This window comes from Amyelois transitella, chromosome 25 (assembly GCF_032362555.1).
Source record: "Amyelois transitella isolate CPQ chromosome 25, ilAmyTran1.1, whole genome shotgun sequence".
In the NCBI taxonomy this organism is placed as follows: domain Eukaryota; kingdom Metazoa; phylum Arthropoda; class Insecta; order Lepidoptera; family Pyralidae; genus Amyelois; species Amyelois transitella.
Genome location: NC_083528.1, coordinates 671,465 through 697,590, shown reverse-complemented (window position 1 = coordinate 697,590; position 26,126 = coordinate 671,465). Strand labels below are relative to the sequence as shown.

General features: G+C 37.2%; 2 protein-coding genes across 2 annotated transcripts in view; both read right to left on the bottom strand.

The window, feature by feature from the left end:
* The window catches only part of LOC106139633 (chloride channel protein 2), a 183,087-nt gene extending 182,405 nt beyond the window's left edge, over positions 1-682 (bottom strand). The window contains exon 1 of the mRNA XM_060951680.1: positions 64-682. Coding sequence (XP_060807663.1) covers positions 64-129 — 66 coding nt within the window. The 5' untranslated portion in view covers positions 130-682. The remainder of the gene's footprint in view (positions 1-63) is intronic.
* A 3,456-nt stretch (positions 683-4,138) lies between these two features.
* On the bottom strand, positions 4,139-25,194 carry LOC106139627 (glycine receptor subunit alpha-2). The gene is made up of 9 exons (XM_013341107.1): positions 25,115-25,194; positions 22,270-22,417; positions 21,496-21,578; positions 20,610-20,836; positions 14,765-14,899; positions 13,109-13,209; positions 7,644-7,804; positions 5,313-5,385; positions 4,139-4,267 (listed from the first exon to the last, which is right to left on the bottom strand). Exons 1-9 carry the CDS (start codon positions 25,192-25,194, stop codon positions 4,139-4,141), a joined length of 1,137 nt encoding a protein of 378 aa, XP_013196561.1.
* Positions 25,195-26,126: the final 932 nt, after the last annotated feature.

Here is a 26,126-nt window from a genome sequence, read left to right as displayed (position 1 = left end):
AAACTTAAGAAATTGGCACTTCTCGCGAATAGAAAGTGTTTTGCTAAACTTAAATCAACTTACCAAGGTATTCTGATAACCAAGTCCTGCTTCATCGTCAGACGTTTCTTCTTTATTCTGCCCCTTCATCTCAATAAACTTCTTTCAACCACGCACAAAACAAAACAATTAAATCAAAACAATTTCAAATTCGCAAACACTATGTACCGGGCGGTGTAACTTTTTCCAACTATATTCCTAGCTCGATTAATGTGTCCGGCCGTGGTCATACATGGCCCGATGCTCATACCAGGGCCTAACGACTATAATAAGATAATATGCAATTGAATAAACGCGATTTCATGCAAATTGCCGGCGGACCGAAACCCGACACACGTTCAAATACGACGTCACACGGTGACCAACTGACATTAAGAGAAACGAATTGTCATTATCATGTCAACTCTGTGGTGGCAAACAGGCGGGACATTCGAAAGACTCGCTTGCGACCTTGAACTTCAATCTTCGACATGAATAGGTAAGAGAATTGAAACTATTTTCATTTAAATTTATTGTTCACTTATTCGTCTTTCATAAAATTTTATTAATAATAATTTTTGTCGCATGTGAAAAGTAAACAAAGTCAATGTCCACATTTAATTTGATTAGCAACTCTTGTATTGAATACGCACGATTTCAGAACGCTACTGACGGTCTTGCCAACGTTCCGTTCCGTACGGCTATTATTTGATAAGTTTTATATAATACCTCCTATTCGTTGAAGATAAAAGTTATTGTTTGCAAAAACATGTGACAAATTACCTTCGAATAAGTGAGTCTAATAAAAATTAGATTTTCATTGCTCTTTTTACAGTATTGTGCAGTCTTCCTACCAATTCAATATTTACATATATACATATGTAGCCACGTCTATATCTCTTGCGAGGTAGACAGAGGCAACAAAAGACTGATAGTCCATATTTAAAGCCTTCTTTTTATAGGCGATGGGCTAGCAACCTCTTACTATTTGAATCTGAATTCTATCATTAAGCCTAACAGTTGAACATGGCCTATCAGTCTTTGAAGACTGCTGGATCTGTCTACCCCGCAAGGGTTATAGACTTGATTACATGAATGGATGGAAATTTAAGGTCCTTTTAGTAACATGACCTTCCTATCTTTCCATGTCCATACCAACCTATACCTACCTTTTACCATTCAGTTTGCGCTACTTTCTAGACTCCATCAGTCTTTAGTTTTTTTTTAATACATACATATGGTCACGTCTATATCTCTTGTGGGGTAGACAGAGCCAACACGCCAACAGTCTTGAAAAGACTGATAGGCCACGTTCAGCTATTTGGCTTAATGATAGAATTGAGATTCAAATACTGACAGGTCGCCAAGTTTGTAAGCCTATTCCTTAATCGCATCTAACGACATCCATGGGAAAGAGATGGAGTGGTCCTATTCTTTTTTGTTAATATTTGTTATTTTTTACATACAGACTTCACACCATAAAATTGTGTGTCAAACAGCAATTAAGGCGAATGGAGACAAATAAAACGTTATTTGGACGCACGTTAAACCGTTTACAATACCGTGACTAATGTGACCAAACATCGGCTTGTTAAGCCTGAAATAGTACAATTGGCAGTTGTTTTAAAGCCATACGTCTTGACAAATAACAATTACCTACAATTACCTACCTATATACCTGTTTTGGAAGGTTATATAATAGGATATTTAGAGTTTAAGATCGTCGCTGGTTGAACAAGGGTCAAACGATTAAAAAAGCGGAAAGACACAGGTTGAATACCGCAGTCAAGTGCCGTGTAGTTCCCGGCACCAATAGAAAAAAAGTATAGGACCACTCCATCTCTTTCCCATGGATGTCGTAAAAGGCGACTAAAGGATAGGCTTATAAAGTTGTGATTCTTTTAGGCGATGGGCTAGCAACCAACACTACATTGTCAATAGAGCAAAAACCTTGGACTTGACCAATTCGAAGGTTAGAATCCTTCACGCCTCACCAACATTTTATACTTTCTGTTTCGTCTATTTAAAGCCTACCCACATTTACAAAGTAATTGTAGGTACTTACATTAGTACCATAGAAACGGGATTATAAAGATTATATAATTAATTTTATATTTTTTATTTCCGCTCTGAACGAGCGGATGTGACATGTTCATGTAAAGAATATACTCGTACATATAATCACATCTATATCCCTTGCGGGGTAGACAGAGCCAACAGTCCTGAGCGGACTGATAGGCCACGTTCAGCTATTTGGCTTTAAGATAGAATTGAGATTCGAATAGTGACAAGTTGCTAGCCTATCGCCTAAAAAAAGAATCTCAAGTTTGTAAGCCTATGCCTTAGTCGCCTTTTACGACATCCATGGGAAAGAGATGGAGTGGTCCTATTCTTTTTTGTATTGGTGCCGGGAACCACACGGCACAGAATATACTCGTAATTTAAAAAAATAATAATATGAGGCTCTGTGGTTTGTACCTAAACCATTTTAAATTGATAGCTTAATTAGGGCTGTTATTTCAAATAACGAATTAAGAAATAAGTACGTTATTAAGGGTACTTATGTAACTAATTGTAATGATAACTCGAACTAAAGTATTTCTAAGAACTTAATTATAAGTTTGGATTACTGTGAAGTTGAAGTTGTTGAAGAAAATGCTGCAGTGCAATGCAGTTTGTTACCGCTTCTTGTGCATTAATTATAATTCAGTACCTGGGCGTCCGAGCGGTGCCGTCATCGGTGGTCGTTAGAAGAACCATAAACAGTACTAAAATTAAGAAACCACAAAATTTATTTTGAGGAGAGGCAGAAATGGCTTTAATAACTAGGTACTCTGTCATGGGCACTGCGATGACGGCTTAGGTAATAAAACAAAAAAAATACCAGTTTGAAACGAATTTATATATTTCCTTAACATAAATCAACTTTCATAAATAAATCTACTTATTTATTAATAAACCTATTTTTTACAAAAAGAAACCTGTTGTTCTGACTGAAAGTTATAGCGACAAATTGTACCATAATATATTAATATATTAAGTTGATAGTATACATTCACGTTAGTTACGACGAAGAGGAAAAAGTAACGCGCGGAGAAAACAAAATAAACAAACAAACAAATTTATTAATTGCATGCAAAATAATAAAAAATTATGTTCAACAGAATAATTAATTATAATACTCATTAGGTTAATTAACCTATTATTTTACATATAAATTCTAAATAAGAATTATATTGAATTATTTCATATGTAATTTACTATTTGTGCCATAATTCTATGTAATTACTTTAATATTTCAAATGTGAACAATTTGTATAATATCATTTTCTAAAACCAATAAATCCGAAATTTATGAATACAAAGACAGTTTTTTGTAATTTTCTAAGTAAGTAGGTACTCTAAGTTTTTTTTTTATATACTAAAGTGTTAAGTTGGCAAGATTAGGTTTTCTAGATTTTAGTGTAGAAAAAGTCGCGGCGATGGGTACCTGCTATTTGATACAGGTACAAGTACTCTAAGTTGGGAGAACTGAGAAGAAAATAAATTAAGTATTTATAACTTATGGGGTTGATCTCTATCTGCCCTTTAAGTTATAAGGTAAGCTAAGCTTAAGCTATCACATTCACAAGTCACGACGGCCATGAAGGAATTGAGATTCAAAAAGTATCGAGTTGCTAGCCCAACGCCAAGGTCCTAAAAATGATGTTCCTCTCCCCTCTTCCCTCTACTTTAATTGACTTTTATCACTCCTGTTGCCACCATTTCTAATAACAATTTTCTGAGTCATGTCCATTAAACTAATAGCAGCTTACCAGTGCTAGGGGTTGGAAAAATCATCTTAAAGAAACCTACACATTCAGGTAACTGGATGTGTAACCATGATCGATCCAATACGGATTAGGTTTACCTGCAAAGGTTGCGGAGATCAGACGTGAGACGCTTCTAGAATCCTACATGCATAGATAAAGCCACGTCTATATCGCTTGCGGGATAGACAGAACCAACAGTGTTGAAGACTGATAGGCCACATTCAGCTGTTTGGCTTAATGATAGAATGTATGTATAATGTGTACATTAATTAATAGACAGGTAATGATGGCAACATAAACGTTTGCATTCAGATGTATTGAGCGAATTGTAACCAGTAGGTCGCGTTCAGAACGGAGAAGAGAAGAGGGAAGAAGACGCGGGAGAAACGGTCGATATTGATGGCTCGCATCCTGGCCTTGGCCGCTTCGGCCGCTTCCTGCAATTATAAATACGTAATTAATGAGTTTAATAATTGCAATCTATACTAATACTAGCTGTACGTATAATGTCAGTTATTAATGAGTTTAATAATTGCAATCTATACTAATACTAGCTGTAGGTATAACATCAGTTATTAATGAGTTTAATAATTGCAATCTATACTAATACTAGCTGTAGGTATAATATCAGTTATTAATGAGTTTAATAATTTCAATCTATACTAATACTAGCTGTAGGTATAATATCAGTTATTAATGAGTTTAATAATTTCAATCTATACTAATACGAGTTGTAGGTATAATATCAGTTATTAATGAGTTTAATAATTGCAATCTATACTAATACTAGCTGTAGGTATAATATCAGTTATTAATGAGTTTAATAATTGCAATCTATACTAATACTAGCTGTAGGTATAATATCAGTTATTAATGAGTTTAATAATTGCAATCTATACTAATACTAGCTGTAGGTATAATATCAGTTATTAATGAGTTTAATAATTGCAATCTATACTAATACTAGCTGTGCCCGCGACTTCGTCCGCGTGGAATAGTTATTTTGGGCATCATTGAAGCCCTCAAAGATGAATAATTTTCACATATTCCGCTATAATATTCCGCGATAAACTGAAGTTTGTTTGTTTGTTTGAACACGTTAATCTCAGGAACTACCTACTGGTTGGAATTGAAAAATTCTTTTTGTTTTGCATAGACCATTTAGGCGTTGGTCGGACTTTTTATATATTTTTTTTACATACCTACATACATACAATCACGTCTATATCCCTTGCGGAGTAAACAGAGCCAACAGTCTTGAAAAGACTGATAGGCCACGTTCAGTGTGGCTTAATGATAGAATTGAGATTCAAATAGTGACAGGTTGTCAGCCCGTCGCCTAAAAGAAGAATCCCAAGCTTATAAGCATATCCCTTCTTCGCCTTTTACAACATCAATGGGAAAGAGATGGAGTGGATCTATTCTACATCTCTTGCAATGACAGACTTATCCCATGAACTAACGTACTAAAGTTTCACTTACTTTAGGTTTACCGGCACCGTCTCCAAGAACTATGTTCACGAGGCAATATTCCATGAGCGCCATAAACACGAATCTGAAAATATGTAAAAAAAATGGTAATAAATTCTAAAGGAGCGGTTCAAAACTTTCATTATTAAATTGTTGAAGTCTTTTCAAGACTGTTGACTCTGTCTACCCCGCAAGGGATATAGACGTGACTATATGTATGTATGTATTAAGCTAAAAAGAGAATGTACACATAAAATCACGTCTCTTTTACTGGAAGGGTAGAGAAAGACTACATCTTTCCACGTGCCACGATCTGTGCATACTTCTTTCGCTTCATCCACATTCATAATGTATGTATGTATGTAAAATTTTAGATTACAATTTCAAGAAAATGTTCTAGTCCTATGGGAATTTCTAAAAATCATAATTTCGCGGTCCGATATTGTCATAAATTTTAAGACTTTCACTTAGTCGGAAAATAAATGAATATGAATTAGTTACTACTTATAGCGCTAAGACTAACAATTAGGCGCTAAAGTAAGATTGTACAAGGAGATGAACAGAGAGTAGAAAATAACAATATTGAAAATGAGGCAAGTTCCAGCGCAGACCAGCAGCATTTCGGAAGTGCTGAACACGATCAACTAGAACAGCACTGTCTTCAACTAAATACATATTTAGATACGATGACTTCATGGGAAGCACAAAAATATCGAGCTTGTTCTTCATTTTATAGCAACGAATATGAATAATATTAAATGGTGACAATGACTGAATTTCTTTAATTTCTACAATATCATTATCTTTCGTGAGACAATATTTATCTTTTGATTTAGTCGATGCGCGATGCGATCTTGCGCTTCACTGCTTTCCATAGGAATCTTCATTATCACTTGTAGTAATAGCACAATCATCATTTTGAAAAGCATGTACGGAACCTTCAAGCTCACAGGAAACTCGCGCTTCACTGTTTTCCATAGGAATAGAGGACGTATTTTCAATAGGAATAGAGGAGTTCAAAATGCGATAATATTCTCTGATCAATTTCTGCGTATTTCCACCAGTCCTACATTGATTTTTCCAAGTATTTACAACAATTTTTGTTTTTTTCTTTGGTTGCGACGCCATTGTCAAAAACAAGTAGTCAATATAAGAAATACAGTAGTGACCTTAAGCGCTATTACTTTACCTTTAGTCACAAAAAAGTAACAATAGTCGCTAGAGGATCTGTTATAGCGAAAAATTATACTCCTATTTGACTTAAAGTAATGCAAGAGAGTTTTGTATCACTTCAAGCATTTGGTTCTATATAAGATTAAATAAACACCATTGTAAGGCTGGTAGCGCTCATTAACGCTATTGTGCAACTTTAGGTTCTTGTAAAGAGTTTAATATCACCTGCATAGCACTTTTGGAGGTAGTAACTAATTCTTATTCTTATTTAGATCTTAGAGTTCTAAGATTCACTTAAAGCTATAACACAAAATGCTGTGCATGTACAACAGTGTTAAGATTTGCCATAATACATCCATAACCTTTAAGCTCGCCTAATTGTCGCGCTTGTAACTCTGTATTATAAGTAGAAGTGATATACGTTACTTGGTACGCCACTTTATCGCCAAAAGTCATAAGTGCTGCTACTGTAATGCCTTTCTAGCCCACTAAGTAACAAAATAAGCTCTAATCGTCGCCTAAATGTTTGTTGGGTTGGGTAATATATGTTGGTAGACTCAAAACCCATAAATGCTGCCTTGTGGTTACCGGCACATTTGTCATCTCAAGGCACAGCCCAAACCGCTGGGTTTAAAGACTTGAAATTTAGCATGTAGGTTCTTTATATGGTCCAGGGGTACACTAACAGAGGATTACCCGAAATTCCCGCGGGAATAGGAATTATGACTATTAATTGTTTCAAAAATCTCGTTAGGTCTCATTATCTTTCTACTCTATCCTAAGTATATGTTATTATTATGTATTTATCTGTATTTATGCGTATTTTTGTATGTAAGTATTTATATGTATTATATATAATACATATAAATCTATATATATATATAGATATATATTCTGTATGTATTTTATTATGTTCAAACATTTATTTATCTCGCTCTGCGCCAACGCCGATCTCCTGTTTGGTTTCCTTCCACCCAAAGGTTTACTGGAAGAGATTGCTTTCGCGATAAGTCCGCCTTTGTACCATCTATATCTGCTTTGTATTGTTTTGTATGTTTTACTCTTATGGTGCAATAAAGAGTTTTATCTATCTATCTATGATGATTTTTACGCTAGCGTAGCCGGCGACCTATAGTCACCAAAAACAAACAAATTGAAAACTTCACTCACACTGTACACACAGACATGAAAGCGTCCACAGCCTTCAGGTACGAGACTGGAGGCAGTTGAGCCTGCGACTTGGCGTGTTGAGTGGAGAGTGTGAGGAGTGAGGTCACTCCCAAGGTCACTCGTGCCGGAGCCGCGTCCGGTTTGATCCAGAAAGACACCCACTGAAATGAAGCATTTGTATGGTTGTGATTATTTTTTTGGTGCCGTGTGGTTCCCGGCACCTATATAAAAAGTACAGGACCTCTGTTTCCCTGTCCTATGGATGTCGTAAAAGGCGATTAAGGGATAGGCTTACAAACTTGCGATTATTTTTTTAATCTTTAAATACTTGACGTACCAAAAAAAAATAGAACCACTCCTTCTCTTACCTACCCATGGATGTCGTAAAAGGCGACTAAGGGATAGGCTTACACTTGGGATGCTTCTTGTAAGCGATGGGTTAGCAACCTGTCACTTTTTGAATCGCATATTTGATGATAGAATTGAGATTCAAATAGAGGTTGCTAGCCAAGAAAAAATATGGAGGCGGCTTCTTGCTTTCGGGATTCGAATTATTTTGAATCCCGGAAATTTTATCAAACAAGAAATTGAAACTTATCGTATATTAGTTATGATAAACACCTTTATAAACATAAGTGATGGATGATCATATCCCGGAATTTTTATGCTACAAAAATGCGTTTCATACTAAGCCAACACCTCAACTTTAGGTAAATTTGCATTCGAATACATAATAGGGAACCGGACAACTTTTCAGATTATGTTTAAAAATAATCTTTATGTATTTATATATCCATAAAAAATAATATTTTAAATAAATAAATCTTTTGGAGTATTTAAAAACGTCAAAAACGTAATTAATTTAAAATTGCCGCCAAAACAGCACTTTACGTCAATTCAGATCGCGTGACGTCATATGTTTGGAAAACGAACTACAAGCCCTATTACAAGTGATCAGTGCTTGTATAATTTAAGTATTTTCTCGCAGATCTAAAAACATGCAAAACCCATAAATATCTAACCTTTAAAATCATAGAAAAAACATATGTGAAAATAACTTTGTAAACAGAAACTAGTTTTAGGTTATATTTTCTTTTGTTTTTTCTTCTATCATTTCTGTTGTAAGATAAACAAAAAGAGGTTGAAATCCTTACACAAATGTTTTCACATTTCTAAATTCAGCAATACAAAGTCTGAATTAGTGGCAAAGAAACTGCCGACCATGAAAATATCAATCTTATGGGAGATTTCTATTGTCGGCTTGTAACTTTGTTCCATGATAAAAGCTTGATAGGCGGATTCAAGCACTTGCGACAACTTCTGTTATGAATAAAGTCCTTCAATTCGTAACTAATTACATACATACATACATACATACATAAAATCACGCCTCTTTCCCGGAGGGGTAGGCAGAGACTACCTCTTTCCACTTGCCACGATCTCTGCATACTTCTTTCGCTTCGTCCACATTCATAACTCTCTTCATACAAGCTCGGCGGTTTCGGGTACTTTTGACCTGACCCTTTACCAGGACGTCCTTAATTTGATCAAGATACGTTCGTCTAGGTCTTCCCACTCCGACCTTTCCCTCCACACTCTCCTTGTATATCTGCTTAGTCAACCTGCTTTCATTCATCCTCTCCACATGACCGAACCATCTTAACATACCCTTTTCTATTCCTGTAACTACATCTTCTTTCACATCACAACATTCCCTTATCACGCTGTTCCTTATCCTGTCACTCAATTTCACACCCATCATACTCCTTAACGCTCTCATTTCCACTGCATTTATTCTGCTTTCATGCTTCTTTTGCCATACCCAACTTTCACTCCCATACATTAATGTCGGGACCAACACGCCCCTGTGCACAGCCAGTCGAGCCTTTTTGGATAGTTTCTGACTGCTCATAAAGGCATGCAAAGCTCCATTCACCATGTTCCCCGCGTTCACTCTCCTTTCAATATCACTATCATACTTGCCATCTGATGTAAACTTTGATCCTAGATATACAAACTCTTTCACTTGCTCCACTTTTTCTCCTCCAATCAAAATATTACATGCTGTCATTTCTTTCTCCATTTCAAAAACCAGTGTTTTAGTTTTACTTACGTTCACTTTCATTCCTTTCTCTTTTAAAGCTTCATGCATACAGTTTACCATCTCCTGTAACTCCTCCGCTGATGACGCCAGTATAACCTGATCGTCGGCATAGAGCAGACATTTGACGAGTAACTCATTCATCCTTAATCCACTTTTAGACTCTTTCAAATCTGTCAAACAGCTATCCATAAATAGGTTGAACAGCCACGGTGACGCAACACATCCTTGCCTAACACCTTTCTCAATCTTAAACCACTCAGTGTGCGCTCCGTTTATCCTGACACAAGCACTCGAATCCTCATATAAGGATTTCAGTGCTCGTATTAAGAGACTGCTCACCCCATGCATAGAAAGTGCTGACCACAATTCATTCCTCTCAACTCTGTCATAGGCCTTTTCCAGATCTACGAATGTGCAATAGACTTTTTGACTCTTGGCCAAAAACTTTTCGGCTATGCACCGCAAGGAAAAGACCTGATCAGTACATCCCATTCCCTTTCGAAATCCCGCTTGAGCATCCCATATTTTGTCATCAGTTTCATTCCTGACTCTATTAATCAATACCTTAGCATACAATTTGCCGACGACGCTAAGCAGGCTTATACCACGATAATTTTTGCAGTCCAGCTGTGACCCTTTTCCTTTGTAAAGTGGCACGATAACAGCCTTACACCAATCTTTTGGTACTCGGCCGCTTCTCCAACACAAATTGAAAAGGCAGTACAACTGACTAGCTACTACGCCTTTTCCTGCTTTAAGCATCTCGACCGACACTCTATCACACCCAGCAGCCTTTCCCGCTTTCATACTCTTAAGTGCTTCCACAATTTCGAACATTTCAATTTCGCCTTCCATCTCATTCTCTTTTTCTTCGCTATAGCAGAAATCTTTCTTATTTCCTTCCTTTTTTTCAAATAAACTTTCAAAATAGTCCTTCCATATCTTTAGTACACATTCTTCTCCTTTCACAACGCTACCATCCTGGCATCTGATCCTAGTCAGCTCTCTGGTTATAGTATTTCCTCGGGCTGACCTTACGGATTTCCAGAATACTTTCAGATTTGACTGAAAGTCTTCTGATAGCCTTTTATCAAAATCCTCTTTATACTCTTCTTTCTTTCTAATCACAGCTTTCTTAACCAAATCTTTCATTTTCTTATATTCCTTACGTGCTTCATTCACATCTTCATCTATAACCTCTTGCATTCTTAAGTTAGCTTTTGCTGCTAACAAATCCAGCCATGCTTTCTTCTTTAATCGCACAAGTTCTTGCACATCTTTACTCATCCACGCATTTTTGTGATTTTTTCCTTTCCTTCTTCTACTTACACCACACACTTCAACAGCTACTTTCACAATTCTTTCTTTAAATTCCTTCCATCCATCTTCAATATCGCTCATTTCCTCTAAATCTTCAAATTCATCCTTCAGTCTATTAATATACTTCTTACCTACATCCATATCTTGCAAATTTTCTACTTTTACTCTTTCCAAAGCGCTGGTTTGCTCCCTTACCCTGTGCCGCCAGCGATTGAAGATACCCCTTATCCGGGATATCACCAGTAAATGGTCCGAGTCAATGCCAGCACCGCGATATGCACGGGTATCCAGCACTTTGTTCTTCAATCTTTCATCTACAATCACAAAGTCTATCATACTTTTTAAAATACCTTCCACTCTTGTGTAGGTGTGGATCTCTTTATGTTGAAACATTGAGTTCGACACAAAAAGATCCCACTCTAGACAAATTTCTAATACACTTCTTCCATTATCATTCACCTTTTCGTCACCAAACGCACCAAGCACCTTTTCATATCCATCACGATTTACACCCACCCATCCATTAAAATCACCTAACATAATAATCTTCTCATTTGGCTTGGTAACTTTCAATACTTCTCTTACACTATTCCAGAACTCCTCGTTTTCGCTTTTTGCTGATGTTGTACCCCTCGAACCCACATCCCAAGGTGCATAAACACCTAGAACGAAGATCCGAGTGATTCCAACTTTCAGCCTAATCCATAGAAGACGAGGGCTGACACACTCATACTCATTCACGCACTCAGCCATTCGTGCAGAAAGAATTAGACCGACCCCTTGACAGCCTCGGCTGGTACTGGAAATTCCAGACCAATACGCCGTGTAAGGGCCGTGCTGCGTCGCGTCGCATCCTTTCCGCTTCGTTTCATTCACGCACAACACATCCAAACGTCTTTCATCCATCATCTGGCATACTTCCTCAATCTTATCCTTCATTCCTCCTCTTACATTCATCGTCGCAAAGCGGCTTTCAGCAGACCGCATACCGCTCCCGCCGGGAACGAGACGTGATGGGGTGCGGACACCATCGCCGCCATTTATATGCTTTTTAAGGTTCATAATGCGATTCCCACGAGACGCTAGGGAAAAATTTTGTCCGCCCCAGCAGAGCCCCGCATGCCAGGGTAAGGCTAGCCATTACCTGGGGGTCGCCCAACCCCATGGCGGAAGTGGCACGCTCGAGACTAGGCTCGCCCCTAGCCATGCATCCATCGGCGCGGCAGACCTTAGATTGGCAGGGATTTACATTAAAGAGGAATCCCAACTCTATCCCTTAGTCGGCTCTTACGACATCCGTGGGAAAGAGATGGAGTGGTCCTATTCTTTTGTAATGGTGCCGGGAACCACACGGCGTAACTAATTACAATTAAATATTTTTTGAAAAATGCAAATAAATCGTAGAATAACTCGAAATAACATACAAAGCAGTGTTGTTTACTTATCACTCATTACGTATGACGTCACCCACTGTGATTGGTGTTTGGGTTCTTACGCTGCACAGATAAAAAATATTGGATTTATGCAATTTTATTTATTGATTTAAAATTATAAATCATTGTTATTTCTTAAAAATCTTTATTAAGTGATGTTCTTGTATAACAAACTTTATTTTAAAACACAACTTAGATTTTTTTTCGATTACTGTCCGGTACCCTATTAGAACATTAAGTGTATCAATGCCGAATCCCGGAATTTTTGAGGTACAGAAGTACCTACGTTCCATACTAACCCAACACCCCAACTTTAGGTAAATACATACATACATACATATGGTCACGTCCCTTGCGGAGTAGACAGAGCCAACAGTCTTTAAAAGACTGAATGGCCACGTTCAGCTATTTGGCATAGTGACAGGTTGCTAGCCCATCGCCTAAAAAAGAATCCCTAGTTTGTAAGCCTATCCCTTAGTCGCCTTTTACGACATCCATGGGAAAGAGATGGAGTGGTCCTATTCTTTTTTTGTATTGGTGCCGGGAGCCACACGGCAAATATGGATTTAGGTAAATATGCATCCGAATATCCGATCTCTGGTACTCACAGACATAATGACGATCAGACACGTCGGTATGTACGTATTGAACAGATGGTACCCGAGGCGTCTCTTCAGCTTGAAGATCACCTCCAGACAGGTGAAGTTACCTGGAAGTACGATAGAAGGAACCTCATCATCATCGCAGTAGGGATGGCGATTTTTTTCGGAAAAAAGAAACGATTTTCAAATCGATCCGATTCACAAAAAAGTAGTGATGTAAAAAATCGATTTCTAAAAAAATCTATTTTTTTTTCAAAGCATTAGGATTTATAATTCATTTCATGAAAAACAAGATAGATAACATAATAACAGATATCTTATGTACCAGTAAAATCAGCTTTTTTTTAGTTCAGGGAATTTGGTAATTACAATCGTTTTATCCCAATATTAAAGTCAGATCAAGTATAAAATATAAAAGAAGACATTCATTTTCAAAATGTATTTATTTTCAAAGGTGAACAACGATTCCCTGGATCGATTAAGTAATGCATATCGGTTTAAAAATCGATCTTTTGGGCCTGAAAAATATTTTTTTCGATTAATCGATTTCAGATCGCCGTCCATACATCGTAGTCGCAAGAATTCTGAAGCCACATTTAATGAGAGCAGTTTTTGATTCAATGAGGGTTACGGTTTCTCTGCAGGGTTACCAAGGGTCGTGTAAAAACCTGACTTACCCGATCCGAAATCAAGGTCATAGGGCTACCGCGATTCTCAGAGGTACCCAGGACTAATGCCAGGACAAAGACTTACTCACCGCTTTAAAGAAGAGCCCTACATCCACGACAACGATCTTGGAAATCCTCTTCCTCCTGGCTTTAGTCCCGGTTGCATCCTCACCTCTCTGAAGAGGAGCCCGGGCAGACCCTTTGACCATGGATCCTGGATTGGGTGGGTTTTTACACGAAGCGATTCCCGTCTGCCGCAAGCAACCTTTGCGGGGGCACCTAGCCCGAATTGTACCATGGTTATCCAGTTGCCTGAATGTGACGGTTTCCTTCAAAACTACCGGCGATATATTGACAGAACAAATGACGTCAACGCACTTTCTCGTAATCCTAAGTCCAACGTGGATACAGGATAAGAATTCGGGTCAATAATTTATCCGGATTATCTGGTGTTTGATCATATACTTAATGCTAATATTTGGCGGATAATCTTTTATTTGTCGATCGTAAACTGTATATCTTTATAGCGTTTTGTGTACACTAGCTATCGCGGTGTAAGTAAGTACTTAATCATCGAGGGTCTTGTAGTATTGTGGATGATGAAAAAAAGGCTTTAATTTAAAAAAAAAGGAGTTACCATAGCCAGGGAACAAATTTTTACAGTATGAAACATAAAGAAAGTGTTCAATCTTATGTTAATTTATTTTTGTGCTAAGAGATGGCGCTGTGCGATATTATTACGCGCTATGGTTTGTCCCTTGTCATGCTTATAGTGTTTTTTGATAAGTGATGGGTTTAACCCAGAATGATAGTTCTAACCCGGATTGGATTGGATCGATCATGGTTACACATCCAGTTGCCTGAATGTGCAGGTTTCCTCACGATGTTTTCCCCCACCGTTTCCCAGCATGACTGATGATAAATTAATTTATATTTATTTGTGAAAACAGGTTACAAGAGGGTTACATGTACCCTGAAGAGAATCAGTTCCTACCCGTAGAGTAAACCTGGGTGCAGTCAGCAGTCCTGTTCTGGATCAGCTCCAGTTGGGGCAGTTCTATGTTCTCGTCCACCACGAGGGGAACCTCAGGGTCCCACTGGAAGATCAGGTCGTCTGTCGTGTGGGACACTGGAATTAACAAAAGTTACTTAAAAGGTGTACATACATACATACATACATAATATCACGCCTCTTTCCCGGAGGGGTAGGCAGAGACTACCTCTTTCCACTTGCCACGATCTCTGCATACTTCCTTCGCTTCATCCACATTCATAACTCTCTTCATGCAAGCTCGGCGGTTTCGGGTACTCTTGACCTGACCCTTTACCAGGACGTCCTTAATTTGATCAAGATACGTTCGTCTAGGTACTAAAAAGGTGTCATAGAAAGTTCTTATAATTTTTGAATTTATGATGGTGGAACCTTCTATGCCGTGTGGTTTCCGACACATGAGAATAGAAATTCAACAAAGGCGGAAAGACTACGGGACTATATATATAAGGGAAGTGTAAATTGGAATCTTTCACCTGGCTTTAGTCCCGGTTGCATCCTCACCACTCTGGAGAGGAGCCCGGAGTATGCCTTTGACCATGGATCCTGGATTGGGTGAGTCAGAGTTTTACACGAAGCGACTCCCGTCTGCCCTCCAGAACCTTTGCAGAAGAACTTTACCCGTATTGGATCGATCATGGTTACACAATCATTTGCCTGAATGTGTAGGTTTCCTCACGATGTTTTCCCTAACCGTAAGAGCATCGGTTGGTATTCAAACTAATGTACATAACTTCGAAAATAATCATTGGTACATGGCCGGGATGCAAGTGTGAATTGGAAGGGAAAGGCATAGGTCTAGAAGCCTAGACCGTACCTTGATCAAACCGAGGAAGTTCTGGTGAAAGGTCCTGACTTTATTCTACTCATTGTGTAAAAGCGAAGGTACTGTAAGCTGACGCTGAAGTATTACTTTATAAGATTAAGTAAATGTTTAGTCATGATAAACAATGCCTATTTGGAATTAAGAATACATACCTATATTCACGTCTATATCCCATGCGGGGTAGACAGAGCCAACAGTCTTAAAAAGACTGATTGGCCAGGTTCAGCGGTTTGGCTTAATAGTAGAGTTGAGATTCAAATAGTGACAGGTTGCTAGCCCATCGCCTAAAAGAAGAATCTCAAGTTTATAAGCCTATCCCTTAGTCGCCTTTTACGACATCCATAGGAATGAGAGGGAGTGGTCCTATTCTTTTTTTTATTGGTGCCGGGAACCACGCGGAACAAAAGAATTAAAAATATTGATACAAAAATTAACATTATAGGGGATTATTTTTTTTTTTAATATAATCTAATGATGTCACTGTAATACCGACAATGACGCGTTCTTAATCCATAATCCTTCATTAATTAACATCAATCATTAACTGGCTAACGAGGTTATTGGCCATTTCCATTAAAATCGGCATAATGAATGTAGGTCACGCATGACTTTGATTAGCAAAATTAATTTTTGCAAGTTCTTAGAATTTGGAAAACCTGTCGATGTTTTTTTAGGGCTGTCATGTCATCAGTCTGAAATTATCGAGTTAATATCGATAAGTGTTTTTTTAATAAGAAATGTTATATATTTAGGAGGCTATTCGCTGAAGGGATTTTTTAAAAAGTTTCCCTTTTAATGTGCTAAGTAAATAAAATAAAATATGGTATTTTTGGTAAGATGTGTTAATCTGCTGTTGATGTGGATGGAAGTTATTTCATCCAATTCTTTCTTTTTAAATTTTAATTCGATAAAATTGATGTCATGGCAACCCTTACAATGATCAAAGTTTTTCTGCGAATTCGTTTTATTAATAACAGAGAATAGAAAAACACGGCTCATAACACCTCTCTTTTTAAGTTCGGTGCAAAAAAGAGAAAGAGTAGATAGAGATGCCGTGTTCCCGGCACAAATAGGAGCACTCCATTTCTTTGCCATGGATTTCGTAAAAGGCGACTATGGTTTAGGCTTATAAACTTGGGATTCTTCATTTACGCGATGGGATAGCAACCTGTCACTATTTGGATCTCAACTCTATCAATAAACCTAACAGCCTATCATTCTTTCAAGACGGTTCGCTTTGTCTTCCCCGCAAGAGATATAGACGTAATTGTATGTATGTAAGAGAGATAGTCATCGGAATCAAAGGCGCTGTATCATCTGTGTCAAGTGATTGATAGAAGGAGACAGCGTTTATAATTAGACGTCGAGTGACAGTAAAGAGGCGGTGTAAAATAATAAGAACACAGAATGATAAAGGCTCTGTCCAGTCGTAAAAATTTTGGAATAAGACGTCTCCTTCTTTTAATTTGCGTGTTCCCAGTTGCACCCTACATCAAAACGCTACACGGGACTTGGAATCAGGCTTCGAAGCTTTTCTGTATCTTAAAAACAATTATAAATAATAAATAAATATATACGGGGCAAATAACACTGATTGAGTTAGCCTCAAAGTAAGTGCGAGACTTGTGTTACGAGATACTAATTCAACGATACTATATCTTATAATAATAAATACTTATATAGATAAACATCCAAGACCCAGGCCAATCAGAAAAAGTTCTTTTCTCATCATGCCCTGACCAGGATTCGAACCCGGGACCTCCCGTGTCACAGACAAGCGGCCACAGAGGCCGTCAATGTTACGAAGAGGTGCGTCTTGATATCATCACATTTTTTTATTAAATATTTGACCTCAATCTGCCATATGACAGGAGGTTCGCTATTCTATGTTCGCTAGCTCAAATAATGCCTATTCGCGTTTGCCTAGAAAATTCCTAAAATGTTTGTTATTGGGGAACAAAGACGCAATCAGTATTGTAATGAAATATTTGCAGAAATGAGAGGTGCGTTGTGTGGGGCCAAAGCGCTACCGAAATAGTTGACCTCGAAAATCATCTTTAATAAGATATACTTACTGTTGACACTATTTATCGATACCTACTATCAATTAAAACTACTATAGCGCAGTTTGGTACAATAGTATCAATAACTACAATACTATCGATACTGTGGCGACATCACTAATGTCACACATCAACTGTCAACCATCGCGAAGAAATTGACGCGCAAACAAAGATTTCACAGATTGGAGCATAAAAACAATCTCCGACTCAACATCGTCTGTCGCGCGATTACCCAGGCATAAAACTTAACCTGGTGGAAGATCTTCCCTTTGGTCGCACTGAATCATCGTTCCCGCTACAATACTGTACCAATGCCTTTCTTTACATTTTCATGTCGTGGGCCTACTGGAAAAAAAATCTCTAGAAATAAATAGTGCCCTTGTACTGAATTTCTCTTAAGTTTAAGTTCAATTCTAACTTTTTTTTTGATGTTCATAAATATATAAATCAACTAGCTGTGCCCGCGACTTCGTCCGCGTGGAATAGTTATTTTGGGCATCATTGAAGCCCTCAAGGGAATCTGAATAATTTTCCCTGTTTTGTCACATTTCCCTTTATTTCTTCGCTCCTAAAAGTTTCAGCGTGATGTTACAAAGCCTAAAGCCTTCCTCGATAAATGGTCTATTCAACACAAAAATAATTTTCAATTCGAACCAGTAGTTCCTGAGATTAGCGCGTTCAAACAAACAAACTCTTCAGCTTTATAATATTAGTATAGATTATTTTGCTATTGATAGCGGATAATGGAGTATGACGCATTTCTGTGATCTCTTTATTTTACTCAAATGTCGAGAGGAGAGGGGTGTGGCGTTGGGGATGCCGCAGAAGAGCACTTGCCGCACTTGCCACAAAGCAGGAATAACGAGACAGAAGAATACTTATATTTTCGGTCACTGATTTTTGGCGACATTTGGTTGAGAGGAAATAAACCAGAATTACATATATTTTTTCCCACTGCGAGAAAATATTATTATATTCATTACGATATTCTATTGCGCCGTGTGGTTCATGGCATTTTAGAATATTCATATACAAATTCAAAATTTTTATTCGTTATTATAGGATACTTCATATCGTTTAATAATTTTCAAATAGGACCGTTACATCTCTTTGCAATGGGTGTCGTTGAAGGCGACTAAGGAAATAGGCGATCATTCATCTAATGCAAGCTTCCGTGCCAGATTTTACACGTCTCGTGCTGATTGTAAAAGTCTGTCAAGGGGAAGGCTTATTAACTTGTGATTTTTAGGCGATGCGCTAGCAACCTGCCACTATTGCAATTTCATCATTAAAACCAAACAAATGAACGTGTGGCCTTTCGGTATTTTTAAGACTTTTCGTTCTGACTAAGATTCTTCTCTATCTAATTCTTCGAGATTGTCGTACCCAGTAAGGGATAACGTACATACAAACATACATATAATCACGAATTATATACATATATACATGTATGCGTTTTTTGTATCAACGTATGTTTTAATAGGTCCTACCTGCCTACAACGTTACAACATACCAACAAATAAATAAAATAACAGAGAAAAAGAGATGAATGGAGGACGCTCCACTTAACTCCACCGACAAGAGTTAAAAGAAGACACACCTATAAAAGCCTCAGCCGCGGTCTATTTCACAACTTTCCTTTTCATACAGTCGAGTAAACATCATACCTAACAATTGAACGTTATGTTTTGTACCCATGCATGCAATAAAATACTTGTAAAACATCGTCAAGTGTGCTCGATACGAAAATTGAAATCTGAAGAACGTGGAGAAAATATCCAACGGAGAGGGCGCGGGCGACATGGCAGAAACGCACACTTAAGATATTTTTTTTTTGCAATACTGTTTAATTTTTTTTTTGTAATAAAAATGTGCTCACAAATTTTATAAAAAGCAGAGATATAATATGTAGTAAAAGACGACTAAGAGATAGGCTTATAAACTTGAGACTTTTCTTGAAGGCGATGGGTAAGCAACCGGTCACTATCTGAATCTAAATTCCATCACAAAGTCATAAAGCTGAACGTGGCTTTTCAGTATTTTCAAGACTGTTGATTCTGTCTACCCCGCAAGGGATATAGACGTAACTATATGTGTGTGCGGGTATAAGTATATACATCCCAATAGAAACAACATCTAGCCTCATCACCGTCTATTACAAAAACTTACGCTACCTACTTCAATACAATTCAAAATCTTTATTTCATATCATAAAGTACATCAAATTAATTACAGTTACTGCTTATAAAAAGGTACAATATGAACCCTGTTGGGCATCGCAATTTAAAAATAAAATAGAACGGCAGGCATGTTTATTTACTTGATAAATTGTCTTTTTCCATCTTTTATACTATACAAGAATAGTACATGCCTTCTCCAGCAGAATACATTCTCCATGCTGAAGAGGCTGGATATGGGCCAAGGGCCGCCGGGTGCTCCTCGATTGTCAAATCAGCGTCTTTTAAGAAATGCGGTATTAATAATATATTGATTTGCAATCCTTTCCCAGTTACGTAAGTTTTTTGAATAATTATAGATTTGAGTGCGCTTGACCTCAATCTGCCTGGTGGCAAGCAAGATGAGGCCTGAGGTGCTGCAAGCAAGCTTTAATAGTGCCTATTCACTCTTTATAGCAAATAAAGTATTTGTATTTGTGCTTAGAATGAAGAATGAAGAATGAAGAATGAAGAATGAAGAATGAAGAATGAAGAATGAAGAATGAAGAATGAAGAATGAAGAATGAAGAATGAAGAATGAAGAATGAAGAATGAAGAATGAAGAATGAAGAATGAAGAATGAAGAATGAAGAATGAAGAATGAAGAATGAAGAATGAAGAATGAAGAATGAAGAATGAAGAATGAAGAATGAAGAATGAAGAATGAAGAATGAAGCACTCACGGCTCTCCATCTGAAGCTTGCACTCCTGCGTGTCGTGAGGGTAGATGAGGAAGTTCATCGCGCAGGAGAGTTTCAGCGTCAGCTTCACCATGTAGAGTATGGTCTTGTCCTTGTACAGCCAGACGTAGTGGTTGGGGATGGTCATGGTCTGAAAGGTCACGGACTTGGCATTCTTGAAGAAGGAGTCTGGACGCCACATGTGCTTCAGCCAGTCCACCTCCAGGAGTCTGTTGATAAAATGGTAAAGTATAAACGTTAATTACTATGAAGCGGGAGCGATGATTCGGCTCGACCGCCACCAAAGGGAAGATCTTCCGCCAGGCTGGTGTGATGCTGATGGGAACGGCGCGACAGACGATGTTGAGCCGGAGGTTGTATTTATGCTCCAATATGTGAAATCTTTGTTTGCGCGATTTAGATTCTTCGCTGCTATTGGCTGAGCGCGTTCAAAATGGCGCTGCGCGTGCCAAACTAATCTACTTAACTCAAAAAAGCCTCATTGGTACATAGATATAGGAAATAAGTACATATATATGAGACAGATTACACAGATTGAGGAAATATACCAACTTACCTACTATTGACACATGGCCGCGGTAATATTTCAACATATGAATACATACATACATAAAATCACACCCTTTTCTCAGAGGGGAAGGCAGAAAATATATATCTTTCCACTTGCCACGATCTTTGCATACTCCTTTCGCTACATCCACATTCATAGCTTACTCCACAGGAGCTAGGTTTCGGTTATTCCACAGGACCTTTTGCCAGAACCTCCAAGATTTGATCAACCTGTGTATCATTCTCATCTCTCATTCTCATAATTCTATCAGTACCTTAACCACTTGATACGAAAACGATGGTTTAAATGACTACATACCTGTACTCCGAGGTCATATTCTCCGGCAGTCTTAGCCTGAAGTCCTTCCAGGTCTGAGCGAAGAAGATATCCGCAGCATACGTCTGTAAAAGGTATATACTTACTTATAAAAGTACTTTTATTAACCAACATTTTGCCATGCAGTGTAGTAATTGGACCACTTTCTCACTCAAAGGCGAATAATGGAATAGTCATAGATAGATAGATAAAAATCTTTATTGCACCATAAGAGTAAAACATACAAAACAGCACAAAGCAGATAGAGATGGTACAAAGGCGGAGTTATCACTAATGCAATCTCTTCCAGTCATCCTTTGGGTGGAAGGAAATCAAACAGGAGATTGGCGTTGGCGTAGAGCAAGGTAAATAAATAAAATGCACACAGAATACATATCTATATATAATATGTACATACAAATACGTATAAATACAGATAAATACATAATAATAACATATACTTAGGATAGAGTAGAAAGACAATGAGTCATATTCACTTAGTGCAAGCTTCCTTGCTGGTGATGAAAAAACTTGGGGTGTACCCACTGCTTTCCTTACCGTACAAATTGTAAAAGTCTATCAAGGGAAGGGAGGATGTGCTACCAATTGTCACTAACTGAATCTTAATTCCATCATTTGGCCACCCAGCTAAACGCGACTTTCAAGTCTATTCGAGATTGTTGACTCTGTCTACCCAGTAAGAGATGAGACGTTATTAGGTAACTCACATATACATATATAAAAGTGTAACAAACAAAGATTAAGAAATTAACTTACCATAGAGTTTTCATCTATAGAGTCTAGTCCCATAACCGTGACGTGGAAGTTGACTATGGTGGGCTGCTCGTTGACCTTCGGGGGCCTCATCTTGTCGTACATCCGAGGGTCGTCAGGCAGGAGGTCTTGGAAGGTCAGGAGAGTGGACCTGGAACAGGTATTTATCACTGTCACTATCCCTTGGAGTCCTGTTACGATGTTTTAAAAGAATCATCAACAACTCTTATTATTTTCATGGGTCCCTAATACTTTCCATATTTTTAAGCATAATCATCATTTTGTACGATGATAATACATACATACATAAAATCACGCCTCTTTCCCGGAGCGGTAGGCAGAGACTACCTCTTTCCACTTGCCACGATCTCTGCATACTACCTTCGCTTCATCCACATTCATAACTCTCTTCATGCAAGCTCGGCGGTTTCGGGTACTTTTGACCTGACCCTTTACCAGGATAATAATTTAAAAAAATATAATATTTACGATGATAATATTGTAAAAAAATATTTTACAGGCATATTTATATTAAAAAGTTAGGAAAAGATTACTTGATCCTGTCGTAACTGTAGTATAGTCGTCTTTCGCCATGTTTCTAATGCAAAGTAAATTTACTTTCTTGTTGTACTGCATCATCTTAAGTGTTTTAGATGGTACCTATTCTTAGCGGTCCTTACAGAATAGTGTCATTCCGGTCGCTATTCGGTAAGTCTTGTAGTTAGTAGTAGTTGATCTATAGATAGTTGATCTATAGGTAGCAGTATATCTATAGGTAGTTGATGTATAGGTCATTAAAGGACGTTTGAGCTTCGTAACCTAAAAGGGTTTATATGAATGATAAAAACATCTGGCTTGAGCTTGGCACAGGAACCTCGTAAAGAATTGTAGTTTGATTTGAACCTAAATCACTTTGTACATAAATCTATTTAAAATTGGCAATTCCCATATATAAAAAAAGTCCCATATATATTTATTTATGTAATTACCTAAGAGGAATTTAATAAGTAAAGAAAATGAAATCGACACTGCTGGGAGAAGAGGGTTATATTTAGAAATAACAAATGAATAAAACATAAATGTGGTCATTGGGCAATGTTTATAGAATATGAATGAATTATGAATTTGCTTTTTATTGCGCACGTTATTTGGGGTTCTCGGTCGCCAGATGTCACGATTTTGAAAACAATACTTCTAATTTGGGATCGTGTAAATAATGTACCTACAGTCATTGTAGCTAATATTAGCTTAATTTCAGCAAAATTAACTCAGTGTTTCCAACTGTTCTATCATCAAGCCGAGTGAACAGCCAAGCTGACGTGTCCTATCAGTCTTTTCAAGACTGTTGGCTCTGTCTACCCCGCAAGGGATATAGACGTGAGTATATGTATTAATGTATGCTTGCAGTTGTACTTTTCAATCTACAAAAGAATAAAATAGTTATAAAAAATTTAAAACAAGCTTTTATTTAAGTGCCCTAAAAAGATCAAAATAAAATTTCAGATCACATTAACCACATTCATTTATGATTTTACAGAATTGAAATTATAATAAGCTTGTCGCGATGAAATTGAGTGACCGGATAAGGAACAGCGTTATAAGGGAATGTTGTGATGTGAAAGAAGATGTAGTTACAGGAATAGAAAAGGGTATGTTGAGATGGTTCGGTCATGTGGAGAGGATGAATGAAAACCGGTTGACTAAGCAGATATACATGGAGGGTGTGGAGGGAAAGGCGTGATTTTATGTATGTACATTTGTTGTCGCGATGCCTTGTTACTTTTGTCCAATTCGATCTATTTTTTTAAAACGTAAAATATTTTTAATATTGGCATGATAATAAATTATGTAATAACTTAAGGCAAAAGGTCCTTTAAGTAGAGACTAAATAGATTAAACGACTTGGTATTACATGAACATACATACATATAATTGTGGTTATTACATGAATGTCACAACTTTTTGCAGTAGAAAGACTGAGCTGCGAGACTTGTTTTTTTTTACAGGATGTTTTTGATGGCATACTTTATACATGAAACTACTGAAGATAGAAGAGTGAGTAGTCGTTCTTATTTTAAATTGACTTGTCACAATACAATGGCCAGAACTTCTTCGTAATTTAAATAAAAACCATGAAGGTGTAACAACAAAAAAATTTCGTCGCGACAGGTTGTATAGCATCTTACACATCATTAAAAAGGGGAGAGTTCTACATTACATACACACATTACATACATTTTTTATTCCTTTAGTCGGCTTTTAAGATTTCCATGGAAAAAAATGCAATTCCAAAAGACTGTAAACCACACACAATCGGATAAGAAATATGTTAAAACGACATCCGTTCATATGCCGTGTGGTTCCCGGCACCAATACAAAAAAGAATAGGACCACTCCATCCCTTTCCCATGGATGTCGTAAAAGGCGACTAAGGGATAGGCTTACAAACTTGGGATTCTTTTTTAGGCGATGGGCTAGCAACCTTTCACTATTTGAATCTCAATTCTATCATTAAGCCAAATAGCTGAACGTGGCCATTCAATCTTTTAAAGACTGTTGGCTCTGTCTAGCCCACAAGAGATATAGACGTGACCATATGTATGTGTATGTATGTGAAACGACATCCTTATCTAAATTCGAGTGTGTTTTTTATGTTTCTTACACGAATACCTTACTTTGCCTTAGATAAACCGATTTTAATTTATTTTTAGTTCTTTATGATACCTACTACCGAGACGGTCAACAATTATGATGGAAATTTGGAGACATTTTCATCTGGTATCCATCAATGAAAGCTAGATTTGAAGTCGGTAATTTTTTCTTGTTATGTTTTATGCTTAGAACTTACTGAGCATAGCAAAGGTCGGTAGCCCCAAGCCATAGACGAAGAAGAGCGGTTGTGATCCAAAGAAGTCTTCCAGCCGCCATTTTGTTACAAAAAAAAGAGATACATTTGCATTTTCCGTGGTTTTTAATCACCCAACTATATTTAAAGGCTAGGTATAGATAGGAATTTAATTTGTAGGTGACTAATTAAAAACATTTAATATTGTATTAATATATATAAATACACCAAACGTGATAGATATGGTTAAATAAGTCGGTATACTCAAACAACCTATTTTAAATTGTAGGTATTAGATATAAAGTTACTTTAAAATAAGTAGGTACTTAATTAGTAATTTAGTAGCCTATTAATTATTTTAAAAAATAATTAATTTTGAATTTGGATTAGTTTTCCCGCCACCGCAGGCCGGGAAAACGCGCGAAATTTAACCGCATCCGCCGAACCGCGTCGAATGCAATGACGGACAACAGAAATACGGTTGACCACATTCTTTTCGTTTTAAATTTTATGACATGCGCATTAAAAGTCAGTGACGATTGGTGTAATGAATATTTTTGATTTCTGTGGAGAAGGTGTGAAGTCATCGGCTTTTTTGAAATGGGTGGGAAGTTTAGGCTTAGGTACAATTAATTTATAGCTCTGAAATATGGCAGGAGGAAGAAAGGCAAAAAGACAGGCACTTAAATATAAAATTTTATTTGAACTAACCACAAAGAATCAATCTTTAAAAAAAAAATTCCTTACCATTATTTCAATTACACTGTTTGTATGAATGACGCCTTATTTTTTACAAAGACATATGTACCTATACATAGTTTTTGCAAACACTTTTCAGTAGGCGTTTAACCACCAACATTTGACCAACAATAGTTGATTAGAATTTGTAATAGTCATAAAAAGATGTATATTTAGAACTTCATTAAACAATAACTTAAGTCATTAAAACGTTAAACATTAAAAATAAAAAACCAATATTTGCACTAGATGTAAGTGCACACATTCTTTTAGTCAC

Coding starts and splice junctions, on each gene's coding strand:
- LOC106139627 (XM_013341107.1), bottom strand. CDS start 25,194: ATGGCGGCTGGAAGACTTCTTTGGATCACAACCGCTCTTCTTCGTCTA. Junction 7,805..13,108: donor GTCTGATCGTCATTATGTCT/GTGAGTACCAGA, acceptor GCTTCATTTCAG/TGGGTGTCTTTCTGGATCAA. Junction 5,386..7,643: donor TTCATGTCTGTGTGTACAGT/GTGAGTGAAGTT, acceptor ACATATTTTCAG/ATTCGTGTTTATGGCGCTCA.